Source organism: Semicossyphus pulcher, unplaced genomic scaffold (assembly GCF_022749685.1).
Source record: "Semicossyphus pulcher isolate SPU_LCO1_2020_fin unplaced genomic scaffold, fSemPul1.0.p SCAF_7, whole genome shotgun sequence".
Classification (NCBI taxonomy): domain Eukaryota; kingdom Metazoa; phylum Chordata; class Actinopteri; order Labriformes; family Labridae; genus Semicossyphus; species Semicossyphus pulcher.
Window position 1 is genome coordinate 28983198 of NW_027211748.1, and position 12281 is coordinate 28995478.

The 12281-nt window shown below is 43.8% G+C and overlaps 1 protein-coding gene across 1 annotated transcript; it reads left to right on the top strand.

Annotated features, from left to right (window-relative positions):
- The first annotated feature begins 598 nt into the window (after positions 1 to 598).
- Positions 599 to 10266, top strand: marchf11 (membrane-associated ring finger (C3HC4) 11). Its single transcript, XM_069685493.1, has 4 exons — positions 599 to 958; positions 6243 to 6398; positions 7800 to 7992; positions 9944 to 10266. The coding sequence occupies exons 1-4, from the start codon at positions 599 to 601 to the stop codon at positions 10264 to 10266; spliced, it is 1032 nt and encodes a 343-aa protein (XP_069541594.1).
- Positions 10267 to 12281: the final 2015 nt, after the last annotated feature.

Consider the following 12281-nt stretch of genomic DNA (forward strand, 5'->3'; position numbering starts at 1 on the left):
TCCCCGGGGAAATGGTCTTTTCTGCTTCCTGAGAGTGCAGGACTCATCACAGAGAGTCGAAGAGAGTTATTGCTCAAGAGCCCCTCAGCAGGGTGAATGCTCGTCCACATCCAGAGGGTTTCAACCCGGGTTGTCCCGTGTTGAGGAAGGTCTTCCTTGTCTCAGTGTTGCTGTGTAGCTGTCAGCTTCCTCGGTGGGGACTAAGGAGGAGGAGGAGGAGGAGGAGGAGGAGGGAGGGAAGAGGAAGAGGGGGAATCCGGCGCTTCAGGACGGCTGATTCCCGTTGCGATGCATGGAGGCTGCTTGGAAATGCTCCCCGGGTCTCCGGAGCGCATGAGGCGGTTCCAGCCGACCGACGGGCCGCAGCACCGGGAGGATCCGGCTGCTGATCCACAGCTCTGCCGAGCAGCCGCACCATAGGTTCGGCCACCGGCGCACGGCTCGGTTCGGTGTCTACGGACTGGAGGCATATCCTCCGACAAAGCCGTGATCTGGGAGCCTAAAGGCTGCATCACATCCCTGCGTCGCAGTGGTGGTGGATACTGTGTAATCTGTCGGGTGGCATCTATGCAATTAAATTTCGTCTTTTCATTTTATTATGAGCACAGAGGAGGGAGAGGCGGGGGCAGCCGGCGGGGAGGCAGGGGAAGGTACTGCCATCACCCACCGCCACACCTGGGATGAAGGCGAACCGGACGGATCCCAAGGACGTCCGCACCCCGACGATGAGGAGCCGGCAGAGCAGAGAGAGGAGGAAGAGGAGGAGGAAGGAGAGGGCTACCAGGAGGGCCGGAGCTGCAGGGATGCATGTGGGGAGAACAACGGGGGGAATATTTCCAGTGAGGACGGGGCTGTTGGAGGCAGATCGCGTAAGACGCAGGCGATGCATTCAAACTGCAGCAGCGAGACCTGCATCCCCACTCCCAGCTGTCGGATCTGCTTCCAGGGCGCAGAGCAGGTAAATGCAGGTGAAACGTTTACAGGATTGATATGAGTCAGATTAAAGCCCCGGTTTGCGAATGCTGAGCTTTACATTAAATGAAGGTGAGGACACAGTTCTGTCAGTGTTGGCACCTGATTGGCTGACAGCAGCAGCTCGTCTGATTAAAACGAGGTACACTTGCTGAGTGGACGCTTTCACAACAGTTCACAAGCTGTAGACCTGCCTGATTGGACGGATTGCAGTAGTAGAGACACAGACTAAAACAAAATTCAAAACTTAACATCTACAGTACAAAAAAAAAAAGTATATTGATCCGCTGCAGTGACTTCAGCACCATGGACAGCGCATACATTACCACTTCCACAAGTTCGGGGGGCCTTCAGGGGTCTTTGAGGGACGTTCAGAGGGACAGCTGAGCTACTAATGATGAAAGTACCTAAATACATTTACTCCAGTGTGTTACATTTCAGAGTTCTAAAATATAGAACATTGATTTAAAGTGCTTACAGAGCAGTTAGAATAACTTCTCAATAACATGCTTCACCATTAAATTGGCACGATTGCCAACCAATATAATATGTGCAATGTCAAACTCTGAGTTGGCCCATAATAAATTATATCGTACTGTATATCTTTCTTATAACACCTTTGTATTTGTACTAAAGTTATATTGACTTTGAATGGAACATTTTGTACTTTTTGTGTCGTTATCCTCCAAAATAAGTGATTCCTAAACCAGGAGATCAATGACGCAGCATTCAATGCCTTGGCATCTGGTTCAGTCAACAAGAACTTCAGAAAAGGCAGAGCCCAACTCATCAAAGGCTACGAGCTTTCTAAACAAAATGCAGAATCAAGGTTGTAAAAGTGGAAACCAAACTGCATTTAATATTTTTGTTATGTTATATTATGAGGTCAGGAGCTCCTAATATCTTACCATTAACTTTCTGTAAACACACTAAAGTAATCCTCAGTGATGAACACTTGGATCCTGTTGAAGACCTCTCGAGGTCCCCGAACCTGGAAACATAAAAAACATGTCTCTCACATTCGTAGTGTCACCACAACAGTAAATTGTTTAAGCAGTAGTTTACAGAGTTCACTTTATCCTTACAATCAACCTTCAAATACAAAATGTCATGAGATACTTTTATTTCTTTTTAATAATTGCAATTCTTAATTTATTTTTTTTAAACTGATCTTATTAGTGATCTGGTGAAATATAGTGCTCATTTGTTACAGTCTTCAAAATCACTGAGGGCTAATTTTTAATGACTGTTTTGTCTTAGTGTTAACCCTTTGCAGTAACCTAACTGCAAAACTACGACTCAGGGAAACTCTTCAGGCTGTCCAACAGATCCATCGTTCTACAGCAAGAGCCAAACAAGCTTACACAAATGCGTAGTAAGGAGGGCCGGGGTCAGAGGTCAAAAATGTAATCAAAACAACTTAACTTGCAGAAAAGCTGCTACTGTGCTCTGTGAGGGCTGATCAGTGATGTGAGAGCAGGTGTTGGTCCAAGCCTGACACCACTAAAGAGGAAGCAACAAATGGGGAGAAGAAGCACGCCGCTGTTTCCTTTAGAGGGCGTTTTCTTTTCAGAAACTGTTTTTGTAACTGACACCCAGCACAGGAAATTAAATTCTTTTTTTAATGTATCTACTCAATTTAAAAAAATAGCAAGGCAGGTTTATTTTCAGAGAACAATTTAATAACAAAGGCCATTCAGAGAGCTTTACACACGGGGAGGAAATGTATATAAACACAATGACCAGGAAATTGAGATGTAATATCTACAAGTCTCGCTATCATATCACAGGTAGGTGGCAATGACAGAATCATAATCGCTGCATAATTAATATAAAGCATCAGTCTCACTGTCTGCACGTCTTCCCAGAGGTAGTGAGACAGATGTGAACCTGCAGGGACAAATGTACCCTGAAATCTGTCAGCAGGCCTGTGTGGACAGTGACAGCGAGCCTCGATGAGGGACCATTCATCTCACCAGAGCTTAGAGGAAAGAGAGGAGTCAGGGCAGTTCATGTCTAAGTGAATATCCTGTCTTCTAAACGTGGGCTTTAGCCTATTAGCAGAGCTAATCTAATAGCTCTGCCTCCGGGCCCAGACTGATATTTGATTTTAATACAAGGCCAGTGGCTGGGCAAGCTCAGCAGTTATCAGGAAGATCCCGAAACAGAAATTTGACACTTAAAATATTAATTTCTGAGTAGATAGAGTGAGAATGAGATATTCTTTAATACCAGGAAGGCCTGCTTCCTTTTAGAAACCACTCTTTGATTCACAGAAACAGAGCAAGCTAATTGTTGTGGTTGTACAGTTTACAGTTCATTCTTATCTCAGGAAACAGCAGAAGTCAAATAAATCTCTACTCAAGGTCCGCTTACACACTTCAAACAGCTAAATGTCCAATTACAGTATATTGTCTACATTTTAGTCAAAACTGTGCTCAGTATGTCATTAAAACAGCAGCTGACAACTTCTGCCGGCATGGAGGGATTCAACATAAACTTAACGTTCACGTTCATCTTTTTATGTTCAAGCTTTTAACAGCATCTCATGCGACAGCACTATTTAGAGTTTGCAGTGCTGGTAAGCGGGTCTGATTTAAGATCATTTGGTCAGTTATTAATCGTTCTTGACAAAAAAAAAAAATGAACTCAAAGTGTTTTTCCAGCTTGTTTGGGAGCTTTCACGCTGCATGACATACTCTGCTTATAAAGTCCATGTGATATAGGCTAAAGTGGCCCTTGAGTTCAGCCTGTATTGTTGTTGCCTGACGATTCGTGGGCCTGAGTCAACGGTCCACTTATTATATTTTTTGGTGGCTAATTGACAAAAACAATCTCATTTTAAGGTCATACTAAGCTAAATCCAAAAGGCAACTGGACTTGGTTGACGTTCTTGAAGACGTCTGACCTCTCATCTGAAAGGCTTCTTCAGTTTAAACTCACTGGTGGACAGAGCTAGAAATAAAAGCCTGTGTAGGTCATTAGTATGCTAATAGAGTCATTAACCTGGGCTGTTGACCTAGTATCACTGAGAGTCGTTAGTACTCTCTGGTGTTGATGGGTCGTTAGGCTCACAGGATCCTGAGTGTGAGTGTGAGCATCTTTTCACATGAGAGGTGAAACGTCTTCAACCAAGTCCAGCTGCCTTCTGGATTAAACTTCGAATGGCCGTGACGTGGATGACTGAGAACCTTCACAGACATCTTAAGGTCCACCTACTCCATCTGATGAAGACCATGCCATGTGGTGGAATGCTCCAGAACAAACCGCTGAAGGTGTTGAGTTGAGATTTTTTGTGAATAATCTCAACTCAAGGAGCTTTCAATTACATGCAAACTTCATTGATGAAAGAAGACCTGGATATGATGTTGAAAGCCCAGGTAACGCTTGTAAGTGGACCTTGTGTTCAAGTTGAATTTCTGTATTTGTTAAACGTGGGTCCTGTTTTTACAAATGCTTACAAAAAGGTGCAAAAAGTTTTAGCATTGCTCCAGAAGATTGCGTCAGCCTGCAGCCACGAAACAGGCTGTAACATAATGATGGATCAAAGGTTGTCCACTAAAAGTTCTTGTTGTTTCCACTGACAGGCTCAGATTGTTCTTCTAAGTGTGTGACAACATTACAGAAAGGATCCCCAACAGCTGCCCACCGCTGTCTTAAAAGCAACATGTAATTTAACCTTGCAGAACACGGAAGTTGCTGGTTTACTGCTGCGTCCGTGATTCACTTTGTGTTATTGTGTGACTGTTGGTGTTTTAAATGGTTGGTTCAAAGTGAACACAACATTTGTGTAACACAGATAAACAAACTAATCAGTGGAGGCAGGGGAAGATGAGCAATTCCCATGTCCTGCAAGATAAAATGATTGTTTCAATCTTAGGCGTCCGGTGGCTTTGAGGAGAGCCATGTAACGCCTGTTTCTGGTTTATAAATAATGTATTCTTTAAGAAAAGGGTCGTTCTTCTTACTGTAATGTTGTTGGATGCTCAGAATAACAATCTGAACTGGCCCGTTTAGCGGACGTGTTTTGGGGCCATTTGGACGACGTTGCTTAGGCCCAAAAATACGTCAAATTAGGGCCCAGGTCTAAAATGACCTGGATTACCTTTTAAGATAATTCTGATAAAAACTGCTATTAGCAACGTTAAACATCAATATTCACGTGTAGCTATATTGTGTGTTTCCTGCTCTCTACACTGTGGTGAAGCACTACATGGAAATGTTATCGCTCTATTACCAGCCTTCTGTTGAGGCCTTGTTAACCTTCTTGTAGACTCCAGGATCCATTGGTCTCTATAATCGTAACATAAGTGGAATGCTTCCATCAAATGTCCCTTAGAGAGTTCAGTCACATATTAAAATTGACCTTGATGTTGGTTTTATCAATCTTGGCTTCAGCTGATAGCAGACCCGCTTCAGTTCACTCTAGCAGAAGCCTCCGAGGTCCTTTTAAACCCACAAGGTTAATCTGACATGATGAAAAACGAGCTCCCAGACCACCGACCTTAATATACTATTAATATGCCACTCACAGCCCAGCCGGCAGGTCAAAGCAACACTAATGGCTGCTCGAGAAAAGCCTCGAAGAAGGAAAACATCAGAACAAACAGATACGACTGAAATGATTAATGTCAGGTTGCATGCTGCCGTTAATATCCGCGAGTGTTGTAGCTTCGAGAAATGATCATTGATCAGAGCCCTCTGGTGAACAAGCCGTGTATTTTCTTTGATGTACGAGCCGCTGTGAGAAAAGGCCAAACAGAGGCGAGAAACAAGTATTGCTAGATAATGGGAAAGTTGACACGGTGACCTTGGAAATGGATGTTAGATTTATATTGAGAAGTCTGTTCTGATATCGACCAAGAAGCAGGCGGTTTCTCTTTATTTTTAAACCTCTAACTGGTACAAGGACATGCCGAAAAATAGAAACCAGACATATAAAAATATTTAGTAGCTTGTAAACCTAGATTTAAAAATGCCACTGTTCGGGCAAAGCATGCAGTAGTGTGAATATCTGTCACTTTGTCAAGAAAAAGTTCAGTGCTCAAGAAAATCCATGACTAGCCCCTGATTATGGGAAACACTACAGTGTGCTTTGGGCTGGCAGATAATGTAAAGTGTCTGTCGGAAATGGAAAATGCATGAAGCTCATATAACAACAGGAGAAACATCCGTTCTTACTGCCTTTTATAGTATCGATTTGTCTCCTCCAGTGTATTCTGCCACCTGTTTAATCTCGTACTTGACCTTTGCCCTGTCTCTGTCTTCAGGGTGACCTGTTGAACCCGTGTCGGTGTGACGGCTCGGTGCGTTACACCCACCAGCACTGCCTGCTGAAGTGGATCAGCGAGCGAGGTTGCTGGACCTGCGAGCTCTGCTGCTACCGCTTTCACGTCATCGCCATAAACATGAAGAGACCGTGGCAGGTAGAGCTCTGCAGCAGGGCTGCTTTTTACACCGCTGCTTTAATGTCAAACTGCATGGGTCACTTCCTGCTTCTGTTTAAGACTGTCTCAGTATACAGAATCAACACACTGATGACGATCTTCCAGACGTTGTCACCTTTAAACACAACTCTATTTGTTATCTGTAAAATATTTACAGATAACAAATATTGTTTCCAACGATATCTATATCATTGATGTGCTACCTGAACTGCTGCCTCTGTGATGAAGGCTAAGTTTGGCTGAGTCAGCTAAACTGACTTGGTTCAGGAAAGATGGTGACCGCTGGCTGTTGGTAGGAAACTCTCTGATGAGGTCGCTCTGAAGTTGCACCGAGGTCATCTATGTCTAAATTGAATGTGGCCAGTTTACGTTCTAATCCTATCACTCCAAGAGTTGAGTTTTAACGCTGATGATATGGTGCTACCTTAACAACTCTTCTCAGCAATGTTCTCCATAAGCTCTAGAAACAACCCGTCTCATCCTGGGTATTCAAATACAGGCGCTCTGTCTCTGACCTTTTACTAACTGACACACATGCGCACTATAACGCCTGTAGCCGGCGCTGTCGCCCCTTCCCGTGTCCCCCCCAGGTCTCGCTGTCACTTTGGGGCTTCGGCTTCCTTAAATCCTCTTTTTCCTCCAAAGCTGAACAGACCGAGACTTCCGAGGCTTAAAATATCTGCATTCTGGATCGTTTTTTCCACTGAAGAACATTCAGGCCTTTTCAGATCTGTTCACTCCAGATGGGCCTTGAGTCACTGGCAGACTGAACAAACACAGCTGAGGCTCAGCAGAACTCTGCTTTCTGTCCACTCAGTCTGCCGAAAGTCTTTCCTTCTGAAACAAGCACTGTGCAGCTCCACAATCATCCGCTCAGCATCAACAATTCTCTGTTTTCATTCTGTTTTCTCCTCCTCCACTCTACCACTGCCTATTTTCTCCTGTTACTAATTTGACTCAGATAAACACACAGGTGCCTCCAACACCTTTTGGGTGCTCTTACATTCTTCATGTTTTTTTTTACTCACTTCCTTTTGGCCTCCTTATGAAGAGGTTTTGTTGCCCTTGTATGTTTTATATGTTTGTATCTTCCCTTTAGCATCCTGCAGTTTTCTCAGTTAAAGGGACGTGTGCCACATCACAAACAGACATAAAGAAATCTAATTTAAATTTAAGCACCATATTTACCAGCATGTAATCTCAATTAATTACTTATCAAAAAAATAATTAGGCACAAAGCACATAAATATACAGTACTTACACATCCTTTAGACAGGTGGTAAACGTTTAGAAATGATGTGAGCTGCTTAAGGCACTGACTAACGGCCTTTATGTTGCCTTAAATCCACGTCATGTACGTCCTCTCTTCACTGTGTGCAGTGGCAGTCCATCACCATCACTCTGGTGGAGAAGGTGCAGATCATCGCGGTGTTCCTGGGCTCTCTCTTCCTGGTGGCCAGCATCTCCTGGCTGCTGTGGTCAGCTCTCAGCCCGCATGCCGTCTGGCAGCGCCGCGACGTCCTCTTCCAGATCTGCTACGGCATGTACGGCTTCATGGACCTGGTCTGCGTAGGTGAGCCTGGGAATGTAAAAGGTTAAACACACGTAAAAATAGTCAGCCGTCAGGAAGGCTGATGATGGCTTCTTAGCTTTAGTGACTGATTTTAAAGCTAATAGTTAAAACCTTCGGAAGTAATAGAGAAATGGAACCAAATATAATACACATCATTTCAAACACTGTGAAAAAGGGAGAATTCATCACAGTTTCAGTCCTCTTTTTGAAACCTTTATTTTATCTGTGAAATAGATTTTGCATTCGTTCTCTGTCGAGGTTACATAAGCCACAATCTACAGCACAGATGGAGCGTAGCTTTGGTTCAGGCAGAGCACTGAACTCGCAGCTTAACTGCTCCGCGAATGCTTCACTGACATTCACAGGCTACTTGTCTACAGTTGACTATGAACATCCACTCGTGTTTACACAGTTGGACACAACACCCGTTACAGCCTGAGCGTATATTTGTCTCAGATTTATGGAGAGGAAATCTAAGTCACACTGAATCTAAAAATATTCACGTCTGTGTTCTGTTAGTCCGTGTGTTCAGATTTATAGTCCTAAGAAAAAGGAGAGCAGTTTTTGGTGCATGTTGTTTTCGTCAGGTACAACTTAATTGCCTCCATGGGTTGTTGTCTGTATCTGTATAACCATTTCTTCATGTATTCATTCACAGATTTGTACATACACATATTCATCAGAGGTGGGTTTTTAGGCTCTTAATGTGATGTTTGGTACGAGGAAAAAGCCCAGCAAATACTTTCCCCTCAGGATTTCCCTTCACCTGAAAGGCAGGTTAAAGTTTAAAGAGAGGGTATTATGCTGTTTCACATTTTAAGACATGTAATGTTACAATGTTGGATGTTCATACGAAATGTGAGTGAAGTTTCAAATCTTTAGGTAAAAAAAGTCTGCAGGCTGCTGCGTGCTTTCAGACAGACTTCTCCAGACACTGCACTTTGTGATGTCAGAAAGTGGAGGAAGTCTATATTTGGGCATCTGCCAGAGACACAGCAGAACTGCACTTTGTGATGTCAGAAAGTGGAGGAAGTCTATATTTGGGCATCTGCCAGAGACACAGCAGAACTACCTGTCCCTGGCACAGTTCAAGGACACGCCCACCCAGCAGCTCAGTCTGCTCAACGGCTCTGCTCGTCGAGTTGGTTCAGAAGTGTTTCTTTGTCTGTGAAGGGAAGACATCTGTGTTTACTTTTCCAAAGGACGAGAGCTCCAGACATTCATTTCAAATCGAACAAGTGAAGTTTACTCTTTGCCGGCAACTCTGTAACATGGCCGCAGGGTAGGAGGCGTGCCTGTTGGAAAGCCAGTTGACTGAGGTCTAAGCGACCCCTTGTGGTGCTATTGCGCAACTACACTTAAGGCACATGGTGCCGTATTGTCAATGAGAGAGCGAGGGCAGAGAGTGAGTGGTATCAGCACAACACGGTACCGCGGACTATACTGTCCTGGGTGTTCTTACTAACACCCAAGGCAAGCTAAGTTCTGCCCCTCGGCAGGCTTTGGAGAGCTGGCCAATCAGAAGAAAGCGGGCTTGTAGGGGCGGGGTTTCTTAAAGGGACAGAGCTGACTGAGTCGTTTCAGGCAGAGGCTGTATGAGGGCCTGCACAGAGCACCAGTGTGGGAAAAAAGAGTTTTTTTAAACTATGAATTATGCTAAGCTACTCCACAGGTATCACAGAGTGAAATATGTAGCTTTAAATTAGCATCATACCCCACCTTTAAGCACAGGCATTTTGTAATATCTCACAGTAGTCGACTCATAAAACCTGTCTTGTTTAAAAGTGTTCTTTGAGATGGAAGAAACAATAAACTGAGATACGAGGAAATGAGACATGTTGAAGAGAAACAAAGAATAAGAACTCCAATTGCCATTTGATGAAAGTTTAAAAAGTGGTTATACCAGGGGCTCAACATGTCCCTTACTGTTTAATTTTTGTCCTTGCAACAGGCCTGATTGTCCACGAGGGGGCAGCAGTGTACAACGTCTTCATGCGCTGGCGGGCTGTCAACCTCCACTGGGACGTTCAGAGCTATGATAAGGCAAAGGACATGGAGGAGACGAGTACCGGTAATTCCTCGTTGGCCCCCAGGACGCTTTGGTTACCTCTGGCCACCTTTGGGCCCAGTGGCCCCTTAAACCCCACCCAGCTGGGGCCACAGACATGGACCTGCCTCTGTTTGGCCCCCTTCTGCCCTGGCCTGGTGCGCCGAAACAACCTCAGCCAGGACAGTGACTCAGGAGAGGTCGTCATCCGTGTGACATCGGTGTAACACCAGGCAGTATTTATACAGGAACAAAGCATCTGATGGTTTGAGCTTGGTGCCAGGCACCCACAGGATTTCCTGTTACAAAATGTTTTTCTTATTAGTTAACATTTTGTGTCTGCTCTGGGGCCGGTCCTCAAAGATCTCAACAATTAAGTTAAGTCACATGCGGTGTTGTTGCCTTTATGTTGCCTTTTTGCTGCATAGACAGACATGAAAAATACTCACCTGCTGTTTCATTCATTCTCAGCATTCAGCATTCAGCAGAAGGTAAAGATGATCAGATTCACACAACTGAACATCTCATGATGGATCAGGATTGTCGAGTTGGCATCCTGGTCATTTCTTACTTTTAATTCGGCTTTAATTGCCTTGAACGATGGACGGGCTGATTTCAGACAACGCTTGTTTGCTTTTTCAGGCCCCTTCAGGAAACATGTGAGTTTCACGAGTTTCGTGAGAAAGAATTGTGTTTTAGGAAAATGGGGAACCATCTCATTAATTTGTGCACCTTAAATTTACAACAATAAGTAATGAAAGATCATTCTGGCTTTACTTGGGTTAAAGTTAAAGCCACGATGATGTCAACCATTGGTTCTGAATCACAGGTTCAGCATTTATGCCGTCGCCATTTTCTTTCAGAAGCAGAAGTGACCGTGTTTGGATGACAGGGAAGATGCGCATTGTTATGCCTCTATCCTGGTTCACAGGCTGCTGTAGTAGCGACTAGACAACGGGGACTTTAAGCAGCGACGGTTGAATGGATGGCGATGGCGTTTGGGAAAAAAAAGTCCCACTTTGCACACTAGCTGTCGTTGTAGCCCAGCTGTGTACTACGACAGAAAGACTGGTTTGCCAGTCCGAACAACGTCAGAATGTAAGCAGGTAATTCTACCTTTAGTAGTTGTATGAATTTTTGGTACATTTGTTGAAGATACCTGCTAATTTGACTGTTTTTCCTGGTATATTTATTTTTCTCACCTGAAATTCTGCGTGACACTCATCGTCCTCCTTGTCTTCCAGATTAAAAGGTCTATAACGTCTCTATGGTAAATCTACATTTCTGGACCTGTACATGGCATAAATCGTTGCTTAGTGACATTAGATTTCTATCACTACGGCAACCCGTTGGAATGTTTCATGGGTGCTGTAGCCGTCCCTCAGCCGTCGCCGTCTCTTAAAGTCCCTAATCATATGTAGCATGTCCTAAAGCATCTCCTGCTTCATCATCTATTTGACTCTAAATGGGACCATCATTTTGAAAATGATCATGCTGTACTGAAAAAGACTTGAAACTGTTGATTGAGACCATACACTCATTAGAAATGTATTTTTTTTTATCAACCTCACCTTGACTTTGTCAGAATATGTTCAGACACTCTTCCTTGTGCATTGTGTAACACTATCAAACAGCGACGTTAGACAGGAAGTGGTTGAGTGTGAGCGTTTCCTGTTTACTTACAACAGCTTATGGGTTAGCAAATATGCTGTTCCACATCGATCAGCTTCATCGCATCAGACTGAGCTGTTCCTCAGCTTTGCTTTGTCCGCTTCAGTTTATGCTGAGCCATGCGTGGAGCTTAACATGCTAACACTTTGAGAGGGCAGATATCTACATCTCCTTTGCAATCAGATTCTACCTTCAGTATTATCAATACCAAAATAGGGATCAGTTAACGATGTCCAGAGCCGTACTGAAAAAGTGTGTATAGCTTTAGTTTTAAACAGCTGAACTATGTAAACATCTTCTCTTCATCACTGTGTTTCACTGGAATAAACCTGCCTCATGTTTTCTTTTACATATAAACCGTACCTTTAACAGAGCTAGACTTTTCCCAGCGAGCATTAAACAGATGTGGATACAAGATTCAGATGAGCACAAAAAAAAAGTAAGACGCTGATGTCAGAAAGATTTTGAGGTTTTTGTTTCACACAGCGATGCAGCGAGAAAGTATCCTCAGATGATTTGTGTCGGTATAAGTACAGCTGTTAAAATAGTGTTTTTGATCCGTGTGTAACCC